Raw genomic sequence first — 26275 nt, forward strand, 5'->3', positions numbered from 1 at the left:
TAGTTGAGATGCACGAAAGCAGGAATTTATAGCTTAGTAAAAAGGGCATAAAAATTCGGATTTAAAGCAACTTGCTGACAGGGATACAAGGGATTTTTGTTTGGGTTTTGTGCCATCTTTTTGGCAGAAAAATATTCTTCATTGAGTGAATAAATAGGTATTAGAAAAAAAAAAAATAAAAATCCCCAGCACAAACCCCAAGTGGTTTAAACAAACACTAAGTTTTCATAAGCACCAAAAAAAAAAATAATTTGGTAGAGTAGTTGAGAATTTACAGCCCAGTCACACCAGCTGGATCTGCTCACCCCTACCAGTATTAATGGCAAATAACATACAAAACCCCCTCTTCCTTGCAAAGAAAAATTCCTCCCAAATTAAAATCATGTCATAACAATGATAAGGGACTTTAGTAGAAAATAAAAAATAGAAAAGTGAGGAAAGAATACCTTCATTGACTAAGAAACAGGTATGTAAAGTAGGAGCAGTGTCAGAGCCAGAGTGCCCAGCTTCAGTGCTAGAAGAAACAGCAGGAGCAACTTGCAGAGGAAAGAAGAAGAAATAAAGAGAAAAAAAAAAAAAATAAAAATAAGGAAAGTGAGGATAGCAGCTTCTGAAAAACAGATTAGTATCACTGAAGGATGACAAAACGAAACCGGAGGAAACTGTGATAACATTAAACTTAAAAAAAAATAAATATTTTTGGTTTTACAAGTGCAATGCCAGTGAGGGGAAGACATGCAGCTGCGGAGAAACACGGATACACTAAGAGAAATTTGCATTTTTGGAGGAGACCAGAGGACCTGTAAAGAAAGCAGTTACAAACGTGCCTTTGGGGAGCTAGGGCTAGGAATGTCCCAAACGGGACTTTTGCTGCTTCTTTCCTACATCTAGATACATTTGGAAGTCGTGCTGCTCCTTAAAAACTCCAGAAATAAGCCCTTTTAAACCTGGGCTGCCCCAGCTGCCACTCGAAACTGGCACAGGACGTGTTACTGGTGGTCAGTTTTATTCCAGGTTCATTTGCAAGGTGTCCCCATCCGAAGAACCTCAACCCCACCGCAAAGAAAGGACCGAAGCTGAAGCAGGAGCATAGGGTGAGCACCTGTAGGAGAGCACTGCTCAAGCACGTTACTCCAAGGAGCATCTGTCATGTTTATTTTGTAAACTGCATCATTTTTTGGTCCAAGTGTAATTTAAAAAGCAGTTCAAACCATCAGACTCCCACTGACGCTTCGTTGACTCCACGGATCTCCAGGAAAAGACGCGCAGACCTTATGGCCCACGCGGGCCACAACCCGAGGTCGAGGTGGAGGTTTAGGGGGTCACTATGTGACACTTCCTTCCTATAGAGAAATCACCATATGTCCATGCACCAGCATCTCCAAATTAATCCCCCTCTTTATTCCGTTGGCGGAACAACAATGGGTTGAAGCTCCCGACCCGATTAGCGGTGTCTTCCGAATGGGCCGTTTGCTTTTCACGCAGTGAACTTCTTTTGTCACTTTTGTGGGACAGCTGCAGCAAACCCACTTCTTCCATACTTTCCAGGCAGTTGGCACGTGTACAGTGACAGGACAACTGGCATAAATCACTCCGTGACACGAGATGCAGCTAAAAAGCTATTTATTTAACGAAAAAGGTTGTTTGTAAAAAAAAAAAACAAACAGAACCACCCCGCACTGAAACTAAAATCTTACTGTGAAGGTTCTTTTTTTGCCTCGTTTTGTTGTAGTTGCTCGCTCCATTCCAACATCAGTGACCACAACGACCACTAACAGAAGGAGCTGGGCCAGTAGCTGAGTAGCACGGAGCTGTGGTCGTCTCAGGACGAATTGATGGAGCTCAAGCACGTCATAAAATTCATTAATTGTATCTCTAATTAAGAGTAAGAGCACCAGAAATCTTTGAGTACCAAGACACTGCAAGAAGTGCACCACGGGGTGTAAAGGTAAGACCCTGAGGAAACTTCTCACCTAAGAGGACCAGTCAAACCAACCCATCTGCTCCCAGCAGCATGCAAGACATGCCACCAGACAGGGCAAAAGACCTCAATTTTAGGAACAGGAGTGGTTTTTCTGTATTTTTGACCGCACACAGAATTTAATTTTTAGCAATTGTTACTCGTGAAGTAAGTAACTTCCACCAGAAGTATGTCTATCACCAAAATTGGCAAAGCTATTTAAAAGAAAAATGACATAGCTGCCAACTGGGAAAGAAAAAAAAAAACACATCAGAACTATATCTTTTAAAAAAAAAAACCAGACACAGACCCTCTCTGTGACAACTGGTTTTTTCTCGCACTGAATTTGCTGTATAAACACCACCTCTGAGAAACCCTGACCTTTCCAATAATCATCTTCCAAAGAGGAAAATTAAACACCTGTAAAAAATACAAACCAAAAAACCAGAACAAGCCCCACACGTTGAGACAAGAGCCTTGATTTATTTTTTTTTTTTTTGATTTCTGCTTGTTGTTGTTGACTGCTACTTCTCTAGTTATGCAGCACCCTTCAGCACGAAAAAAAGCTTGACATGTACCACTCCTGAAACTGATTTTCCTTTTCCAACCAAAGATCACAGGGAATTAATATTTATATTTAGGAGAAGGATAAATAAATGTTGCTGATGGGCAAGTTTCCTCCTCTGATATAAACATCTCCTTTTTTTTTTTTGTGAGTAAAGGAAATCACACGGTTGATGTGCAAGTTCCTTGTTGTGTTTATAAGCTCTCCACCACGAGGAGTTACACAGTTTAAAGATTAAATTCAAAGATGCACAGATGTCTTTAAGGTACCATCTTCCAAGCTCCTACATTGCAGTAAACACCACAGTGGTATTTCTATTTTGCAAAATGCAATCGTTTTACAAATGGCAAGTTCCTCTGTATTCATACAGGTTGAAAAACCAGAGTATTAATAATTAAAAGAGAATTGCAAATTTCAAAGGAAATGTCAATAAGTCCTGAAGGGTATTTGGCATTAAAAGGAGCAGCTCATTGCTCCATCAAACAGCAGCTCAACTTCAGGGAGTGAGTAGGAAGGTGCTCCCTCCTCCTCCTCCTCCTCCTTCTCCTCCTCCTCCTCCTTCTCCTCCTCCTCCTTCTCCTCCTCCTCCTTCTCCTCCTCCTCCTTCTCCTCCTCCTCCTTCTCCTCCTCCTCCTTCTCCTCCTCCTCCCTCTCCCCAGTCCCAGCAGGACAGTTGCCTTATGACAGTATCAACATCTTACATTAATTCTTAAAAAGGTCTTAGTCATTAAAATTTTTATCTAGAATATTACACGACTTTCTCCTCCCACGTGGAAGCTAGCAACGCTTCCATCACCTGCTAGTAAGGTGGGAACTTCAAGAGCTGCAATGCCATCCCAAACTGGTGCGAAGCAAGTGATGTTTACCTTGCTTAATTTGTCCTTGGGCTGCAGGACTTGCCACAGGAGGGGGTGCCTTCACCTTGGACATCTCAGGAGTGCCTGGCCTAGGTGGCCTAAACACAAAACAGACATGAAGAGGGAGATGGAGGACAGGGGAGGAGAGAAGAAAAGAAAAAAAAAAAAAAGAAATAAAAAGAGAGATATTATTTGCTAAAGATAGGTTTTTTTTGTTCTGTTGTTTCATCACTATCTCATTTACAATTTATTTTTTGGTAATAAAAGGTTCCTTCTGTATGTTCTGATTTATTTAAAATTTGACCCACTCGTCACAAAAACTCTTTAAAAACAATAAGCACTAAAAAGGAGGACAAAACCAGACCTACCAGTGTGTACATTGACACAACTCCATGCTCTACAAACATTCTAAGTTACGTAACTCCATTCAAAGCAGTTATCCTGGCATCCAAAAATTCCTCTATTTGAGAAGAAATACACTCAGCTCCACCTCGGTCCTAAGGGTTTCCATAGGTGTTTAACACAAAGCCCCCAACAAAATGAAACAAAATAAACCAGAGAGGACTCCGAAAGAAACTTATCATGACTTCCAGTGAATTTTTGCCGTACCTGGTGGGACCTTTCTTCATGTGGTCTCCGATAAAGGTGGCGTTGGTCATACTCATGAGCGTGTTGGCCAACGAGATGACGGAGAGGAGATGCTGGGTGGTGACGGCGCGCGACACCCCGTACGTCCCCTTTCCCAGTCCTTCTGTAACAGACATTTTCCTCCCTAACTCCACACCATCACGGGACGCTTTGCCGACGGGCTGGTTGTAACCGGGGAGCATCAGGGACATGTGGCCTCCTCTAGACAGGAGGCCGAAGGACACCGAGCAGTGGGGCTTAAGCATCCCAAGGCGATCGAGGCAAAGCTTATCTAGAACAGAATTCAGACCCCAGGCATGAAGACAGGACATAAAAAGCTTTGCTGTATCCATGGTTAGATTATATTCTAATAAAGTTAACGGTTTAGATTTGCTAGAGCGATATTCCGGGTCACCGTCTTCTCTCCTCTGTCGTACCGCTTCTTCATCCTCATCTTCATCATCAAGAAGATGCTCTTTTATATTCTCTTTGATCGTTTCCTTGACCTGCTGGAAGAGGACTGCTGCTCGTTTACCAGTCAAGAAGGAACCTCCTTTGTCGGAGCCGCCGGAGGCTTTCTGTAAATTTTCGGGAGAAATGAGGGCAGTGTTGGGTCTGGAGGCCTCTTCCGTCAGGAGCTGGATAATCAGGGCTTCCACGTCAAAGAAGAGCACGTGGATATCTGGATCTGTTAAGTTGGTCTTTATAGCTTGAACCATCAGGGAGTTATGGGAATATTTAGGTAAATTCCCCTAAAACAAACAAAAAAAACCCCACAAACAGATTGAAATTTTGAAGGATTGCGAGAACTTGATTCTCTCCATAACCAACACAAAATTATGCTCAAGTGGTTTCCTCAACCAAGTGAAAAAGAGAATCTTTGAACAGAAAACTTGATTCTTTCCTCAAATTAAAATTCATTTCACTTATGTCATGAAGTTAAGGCACTACCAGAAGGCAAATTCACATTTTCACAGGGATTTGGACAAAAAAAAGAAAAAAATCAAACATCCTCCTGGCTCCCTGTTCCTACATTTCTTGGAGGAGCTGCAGGGCAGGGCAGACAAACAGCCAGGGCCTACAGAGCAAAAAGCCAAATTCTGCTCCTTCTCCCGTGGTCAACTCCAAGAAGGAATTAAGTAGGCTTATGAAATAAATCTGCCATGAGAAGCAAATAATGGATAATTGAAACCAGAACAGAAGTAATTAAATGCCGATAAATATTAGCAGCAAATTGCGTTCGACAACACGCTCGTTTATTCACATACTCCTTATTTCTTTTCAAATTCTAGTTATTTTCTCCAAATTTAATGTAGGTAACTTCTTACGAAATGGTCTCTGCTAAGGGTCAAAATTAAATTCAAAGCACCAATCAACCCAAAATATTTCAGTTATTAATCACCATTAAGCTCCGGTATAAAACGCATCTTGCTGTGCTATGTATCACGCCTTTTTAGGTAGCAAATCTTCATTTTTTAGGTAGCAAATCTCCACTTTTTAGGTAGCAAATCTCCACTTTTTAGGTAGCAATACCTTCACTAGACGTGAGGAACCTGCACACAAAGCCCAGCCATTTGCACAGCACGGACAAGCGCAACACCCGTACGGAACGTCCGTGACTGGTCGTACTGGATGGGGCAGGAACAGCAGCGCACGAGTCTGAGCACACGTGTATTTGTAGAAACACCATGATGATGTTCTAAGGAATGCTTTGGACAAGTGGCATTTCTTTTCCAAACAGAAGATCCAAGACAAGGTGGCAAAAGAAAGAAAAGAAAGGAGAAAAGCCACGGCAGCGGGGCGCTGGGAGCAGAGCTCTGCTGCTCTCTGCTGCTCGCAGCCCAGACTACCAGCACCTCGTGAGCTGGTTTTACAAAAAAGACAACAAAAGTGAGAAGAAGAGGTTGTTTATTTGGTTTGGACTCAAGGGACATTTTTGAATGGCATTGGCAGACTCAACAAATGAATAGCTGTCTGCTCTGACCGATCTATTAGGAAAAAAGTCGTGATGAACGGTAGAGTACTGGAGCCACCAGTAAGAGCAGATGTGGGCAGGACATGGAATGACTAAGCAGCCACCAGAGCAAGCTGCTCAGGGCAGCAACTGCAAGGACGTTTTTCCCAGTTCCTTCGAGATAAGGATTAGTAGAAGGAAGTGAAAAATTAACAGAAAGATAAAAATTTAAAAGCCAGGGGTCATATTCTGTGAGTGACAAAGTTCATAAAAACCTCCCAAGGTGAGGACTTCACTTGAACAGGACATTCCAAACTAACTCTCGTGCTCTTCTAGCCTCCATACTGAAGTTCCCTAAATTTTTTTACACTGTACTAACTTTCCTATTCCTTACCTAACTTGAAATCCAAGTTATTTCCTATTGTGAGATACCAATTCAGAAAAAAAAGCTCACTACTAGTCGTTAAAAAAGCAACTTCCTCACACCTCAAAATATTTAAGGTACTCGTAGCTTGCTCATTAACAACCAGGATGGAGAAAAATCATCCTCTGACTCCAGGGACTCAGGTACAGGCTCACCACCCAGCTATTGCTCTAATATTTCAACAACTCTTCTTGTTCTGACATTATCTGCTTGCCAGAGCTCTTAGTAGGAGCATTTACTCATCGCTCAGATTGGTAAGTAACCTCTTGTACTCAGCAGCATCCATGGAAATGGGAAAGTTTTGTGTCTAAATAAACACATGTAGGACATGGAGCTGCTGGAGCAGGTTCAGAGGAGGCCACGAAGATGACCAGAGGGCTGGAGCACCTCTGCTATGAAGACAGGCTGAGAGAGTTGGGGCTGTTCAGCCTGGAGAAGAGAAGGCTCCCGGGAGACCTTCCAGTACCTAAAGGGGGCCTACTGGAAAGCTGGAGAGGGACATTTTACAAGGATGTGTAGTGATAAGACAAGGGACAATGGATTTAAACTGAAAGAGGGGAGATTTAGATTAGATCTAAGGAAGAAATTTTTCCCTCAGAGGGTGGTGAGGCACTGGAACAGGTTGCCCAGAGAAGCTGTGGCTGCCCCATCCCTGGAGGTGTTCAAGGCCAGGTTGGATGGGGCTTTGGGCAACCTGGTGTAGTGGAGGGTGTCCCTGCCCATGGCAGGGGGGTTGGAACTGGATGATCTTTGAGGTCCCTTCCAACCCAACCCGTTCTGTGATTCTATAACACCAACTGCATTGGAAACTGCACAACGCCGCTGAAGAAGGCTGATTGTTTAAGGAAAGGGAACTCCTAGGACTGACCCAAGACCAGGTAACGCTACTTCAGGTCTTTCCCTTAAAATTTCAGGGCGCTTTGGATCACAACCTTTCCATCACAAGCATGAAGACTTCCCGTATTTTATCCAATTATTTATAGAATCACAGAATGGGTTGGGTTGGAAGGGACCTCAAAGACCATCTGGTTCCAACCCCCCTGCCATGGACATAAATGCTTCAGGTGCAGCATCACAACCAGACCAAGTGAGGCACAACTTGCCTTGTCGGAGGCTTCGGAGGCAAGCAGGTTGGTGGCCAGAGTCTGCAACTTCTGGTGTGCCACGTTCTTCAGAGCAGCCAGGCTGCGCCGGGTCATGGCCTGCTTCAGGTTGACGGCGGGATGGCTCAGCGCGTCCACGGCCGCCGGCACCGCCTCGTCGCAGGCGCTCAGGATCTCCACGGCCGTGATGCCCATCACGCACCGGTCCAGCGCACCTGCACGTGTTTTGGAAGGCAGGAGTTGAAGGAGAAACGACTCGGAGTGGCCAAAATATCCCAAGGCCGACGACTCGTGTCGTACATCGTACGACGCATCGCATCCCGCGGCGTGAAAAGATTTTACGCCGCGGGATGCGATGGGTAAAACTTTCCGTTGTGTTAACTGCTGGTTTTAGAACCAGTATTCCTAAGGAGATGGGATTTTTCCTACATTTCCATGAAGCTGAAGTGTGGAAGAAAAACCACATTAACAGAAATCAAGGAAAATTTAAAAAACTCACAACGCGATCCCGTACTGAGCAGAGTGCGATGACTGCAGTTGCTCAGCCTTTAGCAGAAGGCTGTTTCCAACCACCTTGATTTCTCTCTCTCACCCAACTACTTGTGTGGGTTAAAATTTGCCATGATGGATCTCAGGTTCCTCTTTGCTTCCTAGAGCTTTGGTAAGAACCAATTCTCATCTAGTTTTCACAATGAGCTGAAAATAATACCCAGGAATTATTGCAGGTTTGTGGGGTTTTTTTTTCCTTAAGCGTGCTAAGGAGTTAAAAAGGTAATTACACACTGGGTATATTTTGGTGTATTTTCCCCTCACTTTCTCCCTTTCAAAATATCACAAGATTTTCTGTAACAAAGCTGCTTTTCTTTGATGCCTTGTTACCCATTCTGCTAAGGCTCGGGTTTAGTTTCTTCTAAAAAACCCAAGCAACAAAACAAACAATACAGAAAAACAAGACCAACACTTTTTTTTCACTCTGCAGAGAAGAAAACTACTGTAGATTCAAGGTGCTGCACTTCTACACCAAGCTGTCACGAAAACTGCTGAGGAACCACAGTCACCAATAGGTGACTACCTACCTAACTGGTAGGTAACTGTCCTACCAAACCGGTAAGACACTAAGTGCCAACACTTTAACTGGTCTTGCTACAGTTAACTAGGAAAATGTTTGAGGAGATGCTAGTCACAGCAAGCTGCACTTCTCCAAACCTAAATGAGTTGTTTCAAATACTAAAATATGGATTTAACAAAAGTTCACACCATCTACAAATTTGAGGAATACGTGGAGTGCTAAATTTCCAAATATAAACGCGCAAAAAAATTTAGACTCTTCTCTCAGATGCAACTTACAGACAACTATAATATATATATATTTTTTTTTTAAATTGTTTAATCAACATCTTTGAACTTAGCCTTACCAGTATCCATTTGCCAGACGTACACAGAGCCATCTGAACATCCTACCACCAGGTAGTCATCAGAAGGTCTCCATTTTATCACTTGAATAGGGAAAAGGTGACGGGATGCCAGCATGATGCATTTTTTCTCCCGCAGGCTCAGAAGACCTACGGAGTGATCACTGGCAACAGAGCAAACACAGTGCTGGACTCTTGCCTGATAAAAGGAGGAAAAATAAAAAAAGAAGAAGAAAAAAAAAAAAAGAAAATCAATCTTGTAGAACACTGGAACAGGTTGCCCAGAGAGGTGGTGGATGCTCCATCCCTGGAGACGTTCAAGGCCAGGTTGGACGAGGCCCTGAGCAACCTGATCTAGTTGGAGATATCCCTGTTCCTTGCAGGGGGGTTGGACTAGATGACCTTTGAAGGTCCCTTCCAGCCCTGACCATTCTATGATTCTATGATCTTAATCATAATGCAGAGAGTTTGCATTTAATAATCTCTTCTTCACTGGCCCAAGCATGGCAATCAAAAATAACCAAAAACCAGGCAGGGAAGTTCATGGCTAAACTCACTGAGGTCACTAGAAACAGTATTTTGCTTCCAGAAATTCTCCTGAATCCAACCTCTTGCACACCACAAAGAGCAAACAGGCATTAGAGCCTGTTTTGTTGAGCAAAAAAAAAAGGAGAAACCGCAGTTTTCAAGTAAATCAATGCCATTTAGTTAATTAAATTCTACTTATTCAACCACGTTGAAAAAGACAAAATTGCCTTTAAAACCTATGGGCTAAGTGGTGGGGAATGCTTGCCTCTCCCATTGTGTTGTGGAAATCCTCTCCCACTGCTAACGTTGTACATCAGAAAACATCAAGCATTTCCTGGGGTTTAATATCCAGTTTTTCCACTACCTTGAATCCTTTCTGTAGCTAAAGCATGATGTGACCAAACCCAAGATTAACAGCACAATTAAGCTCTTAAAAAGTTCCTGCAGGGGTTAAACACTGGGTCAGTGCTAAATCTGCAGTATTTCATGTTACATTCACACTCCCAGCAAGGATTGGAGGACCTGGACCATTCATGGAAAGTGTGAGACAGGTTATCAGACAGATTATATAAACTTACACTACAGTTTTCTGGTGGAACTAGAAGCTGTGTAATTTCTCCACCATGTACACAGAAGATATGTTTCATCTCTCCAGAAAAGATATCCCATATGATGACTGAGAAATCCACGCCACCTGAGATCAAATACCTTTGATCATAACGAGAAGAAACCTGATGAGGATACAGTAAACACGTAATTTTGTTTCGATGGCCTCGGAGAGTCCGGTGAGGTGGCCAGCCTGAGAAATTGGGTAGGGAGTGAAAGGGGGAAAAGAAAAGGGAAAGGAAAAAAAAAGGATAGAGAAAAGAAAATTAACTCAATAGAACAGTAAACAATCCAAAAGACTATTCTTGATTCAAAAAGAAAAAAACAAAACCAGACATACTACAATTTGTGACGTAAGTTCTTACAGAATTAGCCTGGTGTTTTTTAAAATATTCATAATATTTTTCTACTGGACATGGACTGAATGATTCCTTTTGTCTTGTTGTATAACCTTAAAGTAATTCAGCTGTCTTAAAAACAGCCATCTCCTTGCCCAAAAAATATTCCCAGGGAAAAAAAAAGTGTGAAAAGGCCAAAGATGTGAAAAAAACACCCAATTCCCTTTCTCATCAAACATTAATTCATCCAAGATTATGACCAAAAGGACCAGTACCAGGAAAATTGCACAATCTTACTCTGCACTAGCCACAACACTGGCATGCAAGCCAGTTACGCATTTGATGCTTCTGGAATTGACATTAAATTTAAATTCACGAAAGGAAAATCATTTTTGTGAGCGCAGAGCAAGAACGGTGAGTCTTCTGTTCAGTGAGATCAAACACATGAGTTAAAAAGTTGGAATGAGAATGATTTAATTATTGCAAAAGATGCTTAGAAAAACTAAGAACTACCAAAAACCACCAACATCTATTTGTGGAATAATATATCAACTTCGAGGCAATCCAACCCCATTATTGTGAAAAAAAAATCATTTTTGTATAAAGTTCTATAAAGGAAACAGTACAACCAGCAGCCTTGTATATAACTGAAGCTCATATGTACATTGGAGAGGGACTTTTTACAAGGGCATGTAGTGATGGGACAAGGGGCAATGGATTTAAATTGGAAGAGGGGAGATTTAGATTGGACATAAGGAAGAAATTTTCCACTCTGAGGGTGGTGAGGCACTGGCACAGGTTGCCCAGAGAAGCTGTGGCTGCCCCATCCCTGGCAGTGTTCCAGGCCAGGCTGGATGAGGCTTTGGGCAACCTGGTGTAGTGGAGGGTGTCCCTGCCCATGGCAGGGGGGTTGGAACTGGATGAGCTTTGAGGTCCCTTCCAACCCAAACCATTCTATGATTCCATGATCATTGAGGTCCCTACCAACCCAAACCATTCCATGATTCCATGATCATTGAGGTCCCTTCCAACCCAAACCATTCCATGATTCTATGTGTTATTTTCCCACAAAGATCTTCACAGACCCGCCAATAGCTCAGCTGAACGCAGCACCCAGAAAAGTTTGGAAGAGACAGGAGATGTCCCCTGCCACATGTTGGCTGCTGCATCTCAAAAATCCAATATTCCAGGCTTTCCAGTGCAGGGACCCCCACCCAAACTGATGCAAGCATCAGAATTGCTAAGAAAACAGTGACATGATTTCTACTTGGAAAACCCCTTAACGCTGACTTTGCGAAATTACTTCTTGCCGCAGCGTACCTCGTGTCGGGCGCACCCAGTAATCCCAGTGTGCTTTCCAAAAAGTTTACTGGCCTACCTCTCCTAAGCATGTGCTCTCCCTGCAGCAGCTGAACGATGGCAGTCTGCGTCGCCGGCACGATGACGATGCTGCCGTCTTCGCGGCCGCACACCAGGCGCCCGTGCGCCGGGATGTACACGCTGGCCGTAACTCTCAGCGGTTCGTTGAGGTTTGGTATCAAGCTTAGTTGGTCTATAATCCCAGCAGGGCGAGGAGTAAGTTTATCAAAAGCTTCCTGGAGGGATATTGAAGTTGTTGTTTGCAGGCCTGTTGAAAAAGAAACAAAAAAAAAAAAAAAAAAAGAGGAAGGGGTGAAGTGGGAGGAGGATTTATTTTTAAATAAAAAAAAAGAAAGAATGGAAATCAGGAAAGGTTTTCTAAGATCTCAAAGCTTAAACACACCACGTTTGGTCAAAGTCAAAGTTAGATTCTGGAGATTAATTTACTGACTAGGTGAGTGAAGCTACAACACGTGGAAACAATACAAGGTCTTCCCAAGCTAAATGGTTCTGTATGTAAGAACTGGAAGACGATATGATTTACGAGGCTGTTCAGGAGGGCCTGTTGTGATAGGACAAGGGGTAATGGTTTTAAAATAGAGGGAGGTAGATTCAGATTGGATATTAGGAAAAAATTTTTTACCATGAGAGTTGTAGAACACTGGAACAGGTTGCCCAGAGAGGTGGTGGATGCTCCATCCCTGGAGACGTTCAAGGCCAGGTTGGACGAGGCCCTGAGCAACCTGATCTAGTTGGAGATATCCCTGTTCCTTGCAGGGGGGTTGGACTAGATGACCTTTGAAGGTCCCTTCCAGCCCTAACCATTCTATGATTCTATGATTAAGCTACAAAAGGAAGTTCAACAGGCAGACAGCAGTGACCATAGCTAGTATTTGGGGAAAAAAAACCAGTTAAAACTTCATCCCTGGAAAATATTCAGAGTAAATGAAGATTTTGATCACACATGAAAAAAATCAAGTTATTATAACTCTTAGAAGAAGCAAACAAGTGAAAAAAAAAAACCAAACAAACCACCTTCCAGGATTTGTAAGAAAAGCAGCAGTGCCTTATCCAGCAACAAAACACAGAATAAAAAAATAGAGATGCTCATTAAAAGCCTTGGCAACGAGACTGTTAATTAGGTATACCTTTTGCACTATCTTGTTGTTCAAGAGTATCAGGCACACTCCAAATACACAGTCTCCCTGAAGAGTCTCCTTGGATTAACAGTTTATAGGAAAACTCCCTATGTCCATAAAAGAATCGGGTAACTGGAGGACATATTAGTAGCTGTTAAAAAAATAAACAACTTCAGAACACATGCAAAGCATGTACTAACCTCAGAATTTACTTTCCCCACATAATCCACCGGACCTTTTAAAAGAACAAAAATTAGCTACTTTGTGCTTTATCTTTCTTATAGGAGGAAGAATAAATACAGCAATACCAATCAGAAGAAGCTGGTTAGTTACAAAACAAATCACAGGTTTAGAGAGAAGGAAAAAAAAATTTAACATATATTTGGTTTTGTTCCAAATACCTCCATATTTAGAATATTTTATACATGCATGCATGTTTATATTCTAAAATTGTTAACGTTCTAACTGCAATGGTGAGCTGAAGACACACTACTCAGGAAAGAACAACATAAAGAATAAAATCACCAAATATATAAATGTTTCAGTGTCCAAATTTGGCAAGAGATTAAATAGTTAAGACTAAAAAAAGCATTCCTACAAAAGTTGTGGAATAGTAGCATTATAAATCAGTTACTTACACCTAGTGGTACAGGTGTGAGTACTAATCTGAGACTGCTGTATGATATATGTAAGTTTATGGCAGACACATAAAATATAAAAACGAAGCGTAGCTCAGAGAACTCTGGCCTACAAAAGCAGATTTTCTTTATTTTTCAAGGATTTAAGCTTTCAAATTCCAAGCTGTGATTCTAAAAGCTCTGGCTCAGTCATTGCCTAATCATCACGAGCATCACAACAAGTCTCCAGGCATTGAAGAATGATAAACTGTTAGTAGACAGGAACTCAATACTCACTTGACCTCATCTCTGCATTTATTTGAAAAGCAACAAGAATCAAACCAAACCAAAAGCAGGGATATTGCATCTGTTATCCTCCTAGATGCCTGCTTTCTCTAGGAAAAGCAGGAATCCTGAAGGTCTACGTCGAAAGAGAGGAACTGGCCATGATGTATGCATGTTTCAACTCTCTAAAAGAGAAATGCTCTCCTTAAAAGAAATCCCAAAGAAATATATTTTACCTGTTTATCTGCTCTGTCCAACACACTGTACAATAAAGGTGGAATTAAATTTTCTACTGCTTTCCCCACATCTCTGCGGAACGAATCACTGGCTGGTAGGCAGCTGAGGATAAGAACAAAGAGGAAGGAATAAAATCTTCAAAAATATTTACGTGAGAATATTCAAGAATCTCCGAGATAAAACTGTATCTCTATCCAGAACAAGGAGATGTTTGCACGTCATGAAGGTGGCAGAAGAAAACCAGAGAAGTTTCCATTTTACTTTTGTCATTCTACATTTATTTAACCTCTTTGATACCTAATTTTAAATTCATTTTATATTTTCACACTGACTTGCCCAAACTCAGCTGTCTGTGCCTTCCCTTAGTGGGCTGAAAGAGTTCCCTGTTACAAAAATACAACCAACATTTACATTCTACTCCATACAGAAAAACCTTATTTCTCCCTTATTTGGACCTGGTTAATGCAATATTGAAATGATATTTAATTTCAGCAAAACACAACTCTTCCCATGGCACAGCTCCATTAGGAAGTGAAAAAGAGACAGTTGAGGCAAAACAATTTACTTGTAAATTGTTGAGGCAATACAATTTACTGAGCACTGCTCCAACATGACACGTTTAGGAGACAAACACTCTAAAATGTGCTCATGGAATACCAGTTTCTGCAACATCCATGTGATTTGGTAACAAAATCAAAGCCAAAGCTACTCAATATTCAAACTTACTCATGATTTTATCTCAAGCACTAAAGAAACAGGGTATTTCCTTGCTGACTTACCTGGCTGGTAATTTATATATGAAACTTTGCCCAGCTTCGGTCCATACAACCACTTTATCAGCTGACACAAAGTTGCCACCAGTCCAGGTCTGATCGTTTTCACTGGGGACTGAACATAAGAGGGAATAATCTCCAGCATCAAAAACCTGAAAAGAAACAGGAAAAAGTCAGCCATTAACCAATTGCAGATCAAAATGCCCAGGCAGCAGTTAAGCTCAGTTTCAATACAGATGCATTAAAAGGACTTGGAGCATCTTGATCTAAATGCCTTACTGGGAATTTTTAATTAAATCAAGTTTTACAGTGAAAAGCAGGCAGGTGTTTTCCAGCCAGCCTTACCCTCCAGTATTTGGAACACACCACCAGTAACGACCGCTGGGTAAACGCGCAGAAAGAAACGCTTTGACAGTTCTGACAGTAAATAGGTTTGGACTCCTCTTCAAATACTGGCGTTGTATCCTAAAAAAAAAAAAACAAACCCAAACAAACAAACCCAACATTGGATTAACTGTGTTTTATTTAAAATCATAAATCTGAAATTAAATAGAGCCATACTAACTTCTGCAATAACGTCACCTTTAAAAAAAAAACCAACATTTCTTGGTGGTTTTAACTTTCCTCAGGTCACAAGCTTCTCGATGCTTCAGCAAATTTTAACTGAAATGAACTCTTTATGTTTTATTTTTCTACTCCTGTGAGCGTATCATATGTTGAACACCAACTTTCCTGGGAGATATATAGTCATAGAATCATAGAATCAATAGTCAGCTCTGCAGACTGTCCCAAGAGCATGCACAAGAGCAGAACTAAAAAAAGTGATGGTTGAGAAATTGGCTTGAAGAGTCAAAAAAAAAAAAAAAAAAAAAGACCAACTGGAGGTTATCCCTTTTATTTAGCATATGGACACAGCTGCGACCAGGGGTGAACTGCTGAACACACGAGCCCGTTGCCCTCCTCGTGTTGACCAGCATGACCATGTCTTGATGTTTTCAGCTGTGGCCTGACCCTTGGCCAGAGGTTAAGATTCAGTCCTGCTGACCACGTTCTTCTGAGATTCAATCCAGCTCTATCAAACATCAAGGATCTTAACCACTTGGCCAAACACCCTCCGCTGAGCCCGAGCCCATCACATGGGTGCTGTACCTTCGTTAATCTGGGCCCACCTCCAAGCCAAACTCTTCTGGTTGTACTGAGAGAGGTCCCTGCTAACCTGTCCAGATGCAGAGCACACACAAACTGGTTCCCAAGCTAACCCACGCTGTACACCTGCCCGTTCACTCCCACTTGGGATACCTTGAAGGAAGAAGGCACAGCCACACCACTCATCATCTGGAGAGTTTGGCTCACTGTCACAAAAACCTGGCTGAAACAACAGAAGGCTGCAGATGTCCTGCTGTGGGTATTCACGGGGGGCTTACAGAAAGTCCTGTCTGCAAAGCCACTCTATCCCAGTTCACCCTAAAAACCCACCTTGTCGGCACAGGGCAGAGAAAACCAGGATAGTCAGGCAGATAGAAGGCAGAATTGGGGACTGAGATATCCTAGATCACAAGTCCTTACTCTGCTACAGAGTACTCCTCTGCAGCAAGACAGTATTTTCCTGAAATACTATTCCTTCATCTTCAAAACGGGGAGCAAGCACCCTGTCCTACAGAGGAACCAGTTAAGTGCCCAGATGGTGACAGCAACCAGTGCCTGGAACAGAGCTTCACAGGCAACAACGAAACACAGAACCACATGCAGATGGAAATTAGATGACAAGAAAATACCCAGCTGATTTTTTTTTTTTTTTTTTTCCTTGCTCAAATTGAACTTAGGGACATGACAACAGGGACTACAGCATTTCCTAAGACACCAGATGGCCAATTTCTAAAGAAAAACCAAACACTTGCAGAAGTTCTTAGTCTATTATTCCTCAGAAGAAGATCTGCAAGAGCATGTGGTATCTTCTTTTGTCACTTAAGTCTAACAAATTCCCCAGCTGGGGAGATTAGTGGTGCCTATTTAGTACCACCACTGCCAAAGAACCACCTTGCACCCAGACAGCCAGCGGAGACTAAGCAGATTCAGCCCACGGTTCCTTCAAGGTTCCCCACATCCCAAACGGACCAGACTGTGAGAAGCTCTGGTTTAGTTGTGTCCTTGTGTTTCTGACTTTTGTAACAGCCACTACTGCTCACAGCTGCCTTTTGTAAGTGTTAAATGTGATGTTAGCTACAACATCACTAGCTGCATGACGAGGGTTTCCAGAAAACCCTTTGAGAGCAAACATATTACCAGCAAATTTGAAACTACGAAACCAAAAAAAAAAAAAATCATGAATACCACCTGTGTCCCTTGATGGGGTCAAAAGCAAGGCATCCATCACAGTGGTCTTCCAAGCTAATGCAAACTGTGTTGCTGTTGCATTATAAGTTATTTTGGAAATAAACAAGTTCATTAAAAAGAAATAGCTTATTCATAGATTAAAGATATTTGTCCAGATTTGCGAAACTTTTTTAGTTTAGCAAACTAAATATAATAGTTTAGCAAACAAAATAAAAATAACTTGCAAAATTATCTTTTGCAAGAGGTTTCTGTGAACAGTTAATTTGCCAGAGGTCTATGAGAGGTGGAGCAAATCTCCTCTAAGGAGTTTATTCACGAGCTGGAAGGCAGGAACTGCCGAGTAACAGAGTTGTAGATAATCCCTAATAATGAATATTCATTCCTAAAAACTGTAGTCTCTGCTCAGCAAGCTCTCCAGGCATCTCCACATCCCACTTCTTATCCTTCTCCAAGAAAATGCTACATTTAATACTAGATAAAATTTAATATTAAATTTAATAATAGCAGTAACGTAGTATAATATAATAAAACTGTAATAAAAATTAAGTACAGATATCTGCGTTAAGGCCAGGTTATGTTTTATTATGGTGGTGGCATTATGGAAGTGACTTTATCACAATACTTCAATTTTTTTAAGATTAAGTTCTCCGACTGCATTTCTTATGCTCTTAAAGATGGAATGGAATGGAATGGAATGGAATGGAATGGAATGGAATGGAATGGAATGGAATGGAATGGAATGGAATGGACCTCAAAGACCATCTAGTTCCAACCCCCCTGCCATGAGGGGGCTGGAATTGGAAAAGAAAAATATTTGTATATGAACAAGAATATTTAACACAAATCATTATATAGTACAAATAATATATAAAAAAAAAAGATTTGTAGAAATTGAAGATCATCCTACTCTTGATTTTGAAATAAGTTCTCGGAGTCAAACATGAGAAATCCTTCTCACATTAGGAGTTCTGTTGGTAACTTGAAGAAGCAGTAAAGCAAAAGCAAGGAAGTTTTTTCACAAATGGCAAAGAGGAAAAAAACACAGAATTATTAGGAAGCTGGAAGAACAGGAAACAGCATTAACAGGAGTTCTCCCTCCATCACAACAGGAAATATCATCAATTCAGAAGCCTGTGCTTACCTGCAACCGACTGACTTCAGAGGTTATTATCCATACTTTGAGGATGCCAGTCACCGAAACCGCCACCACAGTGTCCTCTGGGGAAAAACAAACAGCAGGCTGCTAAGTACAAGGTCACCTTCATTTTGGTGCACACTTGTGCACATCCAAGTACCAAAACCCATCGAGAGGACCTTGACATCGAAGTTTATCAAACCATTCCTGACGTGTTTGCTTCGGAATCAAACGTTTCTTTGCAAAGTGGTGTTCCAGCCCATCACAGATTCCATGGTTTTGTGTTTACAGCCTCATCCCCATCTCTCCCTAATTAATCCTAGGGCTCAAATTAAATAGGGGGAATGGAAGTCATAGCTGTTTCTAGCATCGCAATCAGGCGGCGTGGGTTGTCCCACCACTCTCCCCAAAGGCACGGGGGGTTACTGTCTCCAGAGGAGATTTCTTGCTTATGCCTGGAGTCCAGTGGGAAGCAAACTCCAGCTGTACAGCTGCCCCAGCACCTCTTGGCTGTGGGTTCCCAAAGGGCATCTCTGCACAATTACTCCATTAGAGTCATCACCTTCACAAAAGGTGAAGACTCTCTTGCCCAGAGAGGTGGTGGATGCTCCATCCCTGAAGATGTTCAAGGCCAGGTTGGACGAGGCCCTGAGCAACCTGATCTAGTTGGAGATATCCCTGTTCCTTGCAGGGGGGTTGGACTAGATGACCTTTGAAGGTCCCTTCCAGCCCTAACCATTCTATGATTCTAAAACCAAACCTATCAAGTGTCAGCCAAACTTTCCAGATGTTCCTGTTTCTGCCTGACCAGCCTGGTGCAAGATGGAAATCCAAGGGGTAACATCTGGATTACAACATAATTATTAAATGCTTTTATTCAAAAGAAAAAAGAAAAAAGAAAAAGCCTCTTGTTCAGGGACTAGAAACAACGACGTACGCTTTGCTTGTGGGACAGGTTAGCACTTGCTGGGTGTTGCCCAAGACCACAAGAAGTAAAATTCTAGTTCTTGAAAAAGTTGAAAATAGTGTTTCTCTAACAGGCAGGCAAAATAAAATAAAATAATAAAATAAAATAAAATAATAAAAGCACTAAAAATAATTACCTTGTGTTCTATCGGATCGAATGATAGTCATGGAGCTGATCCAGTCAGGAGATATCTTTGATAATAAAGAATAAAGAACTTCAAGGCTGGTAGCATCCACAACAAGAATTTCTGGATAATGTCCATGGCATAAGAGTCTCCCTTCACGCTGTGTCCCAACTGTAAACTGATAGAACTAAATGGATAGTCACAAAAACACAGAAGTTACCTTCCAGGTGAGACATTGATGACTTCATTTTTAATCAAAACCATAATTTCCTAAGTGTATTCTCATGCTGGTATGTTCAAAAATCACTACTCTGCATGGATGAGGAGAGCTTTTTACAGAGGCTCCTTTTCTCCTGTTACCTTCCCATGGCAATCCTTGCCCTGGACACCCACCTCCTGCTGTGACAGCAGCCTCCCTCAGCCTTCCCCCTTCCCCTGGCAGTACTCCTCCAAAAAATGTTCTCCTTTTCCTCCTTTCTTTCCAGCCTCTCTCATTAATTCTGACACATTTCTTTCAAACGCTGAAGCACAGCACATATTTCCAGCTCTGGGGTGTTTGATGATAGAGCATAAACCATTTATGAGATACTTCAGTAAGAGTATAATGTCATGATTAAAGTTAAAAAGAAATAAACCAGCCTTTTTTCATAACTCATCTATAGTTATCCATGCCTGCAATATAGAACAGGACCTCTGGAACTTGCACAAAGTACTAACCTGTATGCCAGTGTGTGTACAGGCCAGTTTGGTAAATTCTATGCATCTTCCATCGTTCACATCCCACAGACACATCTCCCTAAAATATAAAAGGCAGGTTAAAACTACGTGGAAAATATTTCAGTCTTCCAAGGTTTAAAAATCACTTACGCTGGGAGAAGCTTAACCATTTGAACCATTTGTTAGTGATTATCTGAACTGTATTTGGACACAGGAAACTCAAAATCAACTTGAATTTCCAGTCCTTCTATCTGAACCTACACAACCTCTTCCTCCCTACAAAGATAAGGGGAAACTCTCCAGGCCATGAATCCCAAAATCACACCACACTCAGAACCTACAATGGAGAAATTCCATCACCTGGAATATCCATATTATATCCCTATCCATATCTACTTAGGTGAAGTAAAAAATATCGTGTGTGTAAACCACCTGATCTCTCCTCTACTCTCAATTTCCATTATTTAACAGATGTGCAAATTAATAAATCCTCAGGAAACTCACCCGCTTTCCGATGCGCTCACTATATACTGCTTTTCACTGGAAGCAGAGGCCTTGGATAAACAAGTAATTGAGGCTGTGTGACCAAACAACAGAGCTCGGGGATTAATCTAGAATCAGGGAAATAAAATGTGAAGTAAAAATACCACAGGCACGTATCCATATTCCCAATTTCCATTTTATGCATTATATAAATACATATGTGTTAATACATATGTGTTAATACATCCACACACATTTAATTAGCACAGCAGCAGATACATCATCTTGAAAGAGTTTGCACAGAATGCTGCAACAGCACGTGGAAAAAAAAAGGGTTTTACCTAAAAAATGCATTTTGCATCGATAATTTTAAATCATAGGCAGAATCCGGCTCAATTTGACTGAAAAAGTTGTGTTCTACTGCAAAAATAGTTCTCCCCATTCCCCTGCAATCAAGTATAGTTCACAACCTGTATCTTCATAAATAAGATTAATTATATATGTACATATATTTATTATATATATATTTTTATATATATAAAGCCCATGCACAGATTAAAGATTAAAAAAAGAAAACTGCCCTTCAGTTGTCCTTTCTAGAAAGGATTAGTCGCTTTCTCCCATTCTTGCTTTTTAAATATACCAGACACAAACATAATTTATGGGGTTAACCTGCACACTTTGAGGTTTTTAGGTATTCAGGATAAACTTTTCCTGAAGCATGCTGCTTTTTTGGGGCTAGAAAGGATTATTTTGCTACTCCATTCCAGGACACTCACACATTTCAACTCTAGGGCAGCCACTGCCATAAAACAATTGATCATCAACCTTTATCTCTGCTGCTAGCTTTCTTCTCTTCCAGTTTGCATGGAAAAAAACCAGTTAAATAAAGTAATAACCTCAAAAAGTTTTCTAAGTACAGCCCTCTGATCACTGGAATGTGTTTTCACAACACAGCATTAAGCAGCTAACCTTGAAAGCAACCACCAGTTTAGAGCAGCTCCAGAAAAGAGGAAGGAATGACTTAAAAAAAAAAAAAGAAATGGAGTAATGGTTTTAAAATAGAGGGAGGTTCAGATTGGATAATAGGAAAAAATTTTTTACCATGAGAGTTGTAGAACGCTGGAACAGGTTGCCCAGAGAGGTGGTGGATGCTCCATCCCTGGAGACGTTCAAGGCCAGGTTGGACGAGGCCCTGAGCAACCTGATCTAGTTGGAGATATCCCTGTTCCTTGCAGGGGGGTTGGACTAGATGACCTTTGAAGGTCCCTTCCAGCCCTGACCATTCTATGATTCTATGATAAATTACTGCAGAAGCAGCAACAAAGTTCAAGAGCAAAAATGTCTCTTTCTGATCCAAAATATTCCCCGTGGGAAGCGCGTGGTGTCAATCCTGAGAGGGTGGGAGCTAGGACAAGGGAGATCCTGGAGCATCGAAGAATAAAATCACGCTGGTGACACCACCACGCACTTGAAAGGCAAAGAAATTAAGATTAGACAGACTTTTAGCCTTACCTCGAAATCCAGAGAGAGGTCCCAGAGACAAATCTGCCCGTCGTGGCAGCCGGTGACGATGATGGAGGCATCATCCAGGAGCAGCAGGGTGGACACGCAGTGCGTGGGTGCCCGGCGGCCCCACAGCACGATGGGCAGCACCAGGCTGTTCCCCGCCATCCCGCCGTCACGCCTGCCCAGTGAAGAAGATAAGAACCATTACATCCCAGCAGGCACGTCGTTCCCGTCCTTAGCACGCTCTTATCCTCACGAAACCTGGAAAAATCAGGCCCAAGTGACTTCATCCATGTTTTAAACCCAAGAAATGTAGTCGCTATCCATGGCATTCTTCCAATAAAACACAATCACCTCGCATTTTCACACAAGGATTAAAGAAATGCAACAATATTTAGTCAAAAACAGGCTCTGGAGCTACAGACAACGACACACTCGAAAAAAATCCTGTTCTGTTGGAATAGTAGCACGTTGACATGGAATTTTCAAATTTATAATTTATGTTGGAGTATCTAGTATCCACGTTCCGTGAAATTCGAGGTGGAAAACCCTTCCAAGGTTAACGCCGTTCCTTAATTCGCACTCCAACGGTTCCACCACCTCACGCACGCGGCTAAAGATGCTAATCAATCAAATGAAAGCTAATTAAAGATAGAAACAGCCTCGTTAAGAGACACATGACACCGCAGGATCCACGGGGCCACCTTCCATCCCAGAAAGGCTGTGGTTTTATTTATTGGGCACGAAAGCTGACGGTGCGATGCGATCCAGTGGCCTTGATGCTGATGATTTTGTGACAACGGACCCCCCTTCTCCCCGTCCCAGTCCCCACCAGGCCCCGTGTCCGGCCCCACTCAAACAGAAGACTTTTGAGGAACTCCAGTAGCACGAGATGTGCTTATTTAATACCTGAAGGCCATTTTGATCACCACAATTTACCATGCAGGCCAGGTTGGATGAGGCTTTGGGCAACCTGGTGGAGTGGAGGGTGTCCCTGCCCATGGCAGGGGGGTTGGAACTGGATGAGCTTTGAGGTCCCTTCCAACCCAAACCATTCCATGATTCTATCTATGATTCTGGCCGCTGCCCAACAAGAAATAGATGGGCATCTGCATGCCAACAGGTAATACATTCAAATATATTGACACAAACAACACGGAGATACTCTCATCTGTCACAAAGCCAACATTTTCTTAGCGACTGGGAAACGGAGAACAACAACGGTGTTTGAATCGTAACTTCGGAGAGAAAGAAAACATCACAGACACTCAAGTTGTAGCAATAAAAAACAGTTTGGAGGGTTAGCACAGGATTAGAACACCAAAACAAGCTCATGTTTTTGTTAGCAACAGCCCGAGCTTGCCAACCCCTTCAGTGTTTTTATAACATACCATCCTTGAATGCGAGGAAGGAAGGATTCACCGAAGAAATATTTTTTTTTAAATGTGTATTTTCCTGTCTTTCTATAGATACAAACATATTCTTCTAGCTTGAACAACCCAGCAACGTTTGCATTTTTTCAGAGACATGTCAATCTGGTTTAGAGCGCTTCAGAAGAGGGGAAAAAAATTCTGAATTATGACAGAGGGAAAAAAGAAAGGTCATCCTGAATGTAAGGAAGGCTCACTACAACTCCACTTCTCCACTGTGATCACCTCTTTCTGCATCAAAAATACCTCCTATTCCAAAATGTTGGGTTTTACTATACCGCACGGAATCCAACATCAATCAACCTCATCTCTAGAAAAATAGAAAGTTTATGAACTTGGACAAGTGCTGCCTACACCCCTCGTGCAACCCACCTCTGCAGCCAGAGAAATCAAACGTGATAACGTGCATGGAAAAATGGGGGAAGGGAAGAAAGCAAGAGTATTGGAGTATTGCGTCCAGTTCTGGAGTCCCCAACATAAGAAGGACATGGACCAGTTGGAGAGGGTCCAGAGGAGGGCCACGAAGATGGTAAGAGGGCTGGAGCACCTTCCCTATGAGGACAGGCTGAAAGAGTTGGGGCTGTTCAGCCTGGAGAAGAGGAGGCTCCGGGGTGATCTTATAGCGGTCTTCCAGTACCTCAAGGGGGCCTACAAGAAAGATGGGGAGAGGCTGTTCAGGAGGGCCAGTTGTGATAGGACAAGGGGTAATGGTTTTAAAATAGAGGGAGGTAGATTCAGGTTGGATATTAGGAAAAAATTTTTTACCATGAGAGTTGTAGAACACTGGAACAGGTTGCCCAGAGAGGTGGTGGATGCTCCATCCCTGGAGACGTTCAAGGCCAGGTTGGACGAGGCCCTGAGCAACCTGATCTAGTTGGAGATATCCCTGTTCCTTGCAGAGGGGTTGGACTAGATGACCTTTGAAGGTCCCTTCCAGCCCTAACCATTCTATGATTCTATGATTCTATGAAGAGCAGAATAATGAATAGCTAAGCGTTACAAATGGTAAAACAGCTTACGGGGCCAGCTGGACCTTCAAACTTCAGAAAAGTGAGGGATGCATTATGGTTTTTCACCAAATCCATCTCCAAACCGGTGGTATCACCCACTACGAAGCGTCGTTTTGCGCCGACTCACTTCTGGCATCCCACTGGACTATCTTTATGAAGAACTATTTATTTGACGAGCTATTATTTAATGAGCAAACATAAACAGAGACCAACAATCAAGCATCTACTCTCCTGCAACATTCTGCAAGCTCCACTGCAACTAGGAGTTGTAAAACACGCCTGTAAACGTAGTGTTAATTGTTATGCAATGCCAGATCAATTGTTCTGTCTGGATGATCGTAATACAGAACCACGAAATAATTAAATAAATCTAAAGAACATAGTGACTGTACTAAAGAGCCACGATGCTAAAAATGCTTGATTTACAGTGAAATAATCACGAAAATATAGTGGCAAACAGAAATAAAGCGTCCAGATGCAACACACAAAAAAAAAAAAGCAATCAAACAACAGCAAAATCACCGAAACCAAACAAAAAACCTCATTTAACTCTTTTACCACCCAATTTTTGCAATGAAATAACACAGGATAGATTGGGAAAAGGAGGGAGAGATGGAAATTTCTTTGCTTTATATATATTTAAGCCCTCCAGTACCTTCACAAAGCGTTCTTCCCTTGCTACCTACAACAAGCTCCCTTCAGCAGCTCCACCACGGGGGACTAGAAATGCAAAACTGCCCAAATTAATTCTGAAGATGCAGAAGACACACTGCTTTAGCAGTGATCTCAAAAGTACCTGTTTGAGCAAACTTCCCCCAAGGTTTTTTTTTTTTTAATTATGGTAAGTGATATTTGATCATCGGTGTAATCCACAAACTCTATTTGAATGGTCAATAAAGCAGCCCGTCAAGAATTCCAGAGCTGAAAAATTCTAGGAGGAAAAATGCTGGTAAACAACATCAAAAAAAAAAAAAAATCTCTTTTCATTCCTTTCATTTCCTCTTGCTCACAGGTCAGGGACCAAGCCACGGTATTTACGTGTCGCCTGATCGTTTCGGCGACGCAAACGGCCGCGATTTTGAATAAATATAGAAACTCCTCCACCAGGGCCCAAAATTGTTCCTGGAAATTTTGCAGTTGGTTTAATGCTCTTCCAAACACTTTCAAAATCGACAGCACTATAAAGATATACTCAAACTGAATTTTCCAAAAGAATGCCAAGTATATTACAACACAGAAAGGACCAGCACATACAAATAATCAAATATATTTTATATTTCCACGCAGAAAAACGTGAGAGAAAGCACTGAAAACATTAGCAGCCAAATTCGAAAGGCTTACAGATATTCACATTTCAAAACTTTTATCCAAGAGAAAGAGAATTCTTAGAATATTTCCTATCAACCGCTGGGGGAGAGAGAGCAAAAAGAAAAAACTACCTTTTTCCTTCTAGTTTTTTATTATGGTACCGCAACGCCTTCATCCAAAACTTCATTTTCAGAAAGTACCACAAGCTCATTTGACCAGCTGAAGAATTCAGACTACAAAGAACAACCCTCCTCTCTCACTGGCGAGCACCAAACACATCCTCTGCAAAAAATAATCTCTTATTGCCTGTAAACAATCGATAATTTTTTTTTTTTTTTTTACATCAATGATGACAAATTACGGTAGCAAATAAACACTGGACCATTGACAAAGAGTCCAAAAGCATGCAGTGAATCATCACAAAGGAAATGCCACGTTTTGGTTAGTTAGACCTCTCCAAAATCAGCTATTTTT

The 26275-nt window shown here is 41.8% G+C and overlaps 1 protein-coding gene across 1 annotated transcript in view; it reads right to left on the minus strand.

Moving 5' to 3' along the window:
- The window catches only part of WDR7 (WD repeat domain 7), an 87359-nt gene extending 61347 nt beyond the window's left edge, over positions 1-26012 (minus strand). The window contains exons 1-16 of the mRNA XM_086628839.1: positions 25933-26012; positions 22060-22231; positions 20566-20672; positions 20062-20140; positions 19357-19531; positions 18260-18336; positions 15130-15249; positions 14791-14936; positions 14011-14113; positions 12882-13023; positions 11753-12001; positions 10009-10229; positions 8906-9101; positions 7491-7705; positions 3992-4761; positions 3392-3480 (exon numbers count right to left, since the gene is read on the minus strand). Of these exons, the coding sequence (XP_086484965.1) occupies positions 3392-3480; positions 3992-4761; positions 7491-7705; positions 8906-9101; positions 10009-10229; positions 11753-12001; positions 12882-13023; positions 14011-14113; positions 14791-14936; positions 15130-15249; positions 18260-18336; positions 19357-19531; positions 20062-20140; positions 20566-20672; positions 22060-22231; positions 25933-26012 (2941 nt within the window). The remainder of the gene's footprint in view (positions 1-3391; positions 3481-3991; positions 4762-7490; positions 7706-8905; positions 9102-10008; positions 10230-11752; positions 12002-12881; positions 13024-14010; positions 14114-14790; positions 14937-15129; positions 15250-18259; positions 18337-19356; positions 19532-20061; positions 20141-20565; positions 20673-22059; positions 22232-25932) is intronic.
- Positions 26013-26275: the final 263 nt, after the last annotated feature.

The sequence above is a fragment of the Tauraco erythrolophus genome, chromosome Z (assembly GCF_009769465.1).
Source record: "Tauraco erythrolophus isolate bTauEry1 chromosome Z, bTauEry1.pri, whole genome shotgun sequence".
Taxonomy (NCBI): Eukaryota; Metazoa; Chordata; class Aves; order Musophagiformes; family Musophagidae; genus Tauraco; species Tauraco erythrolophus.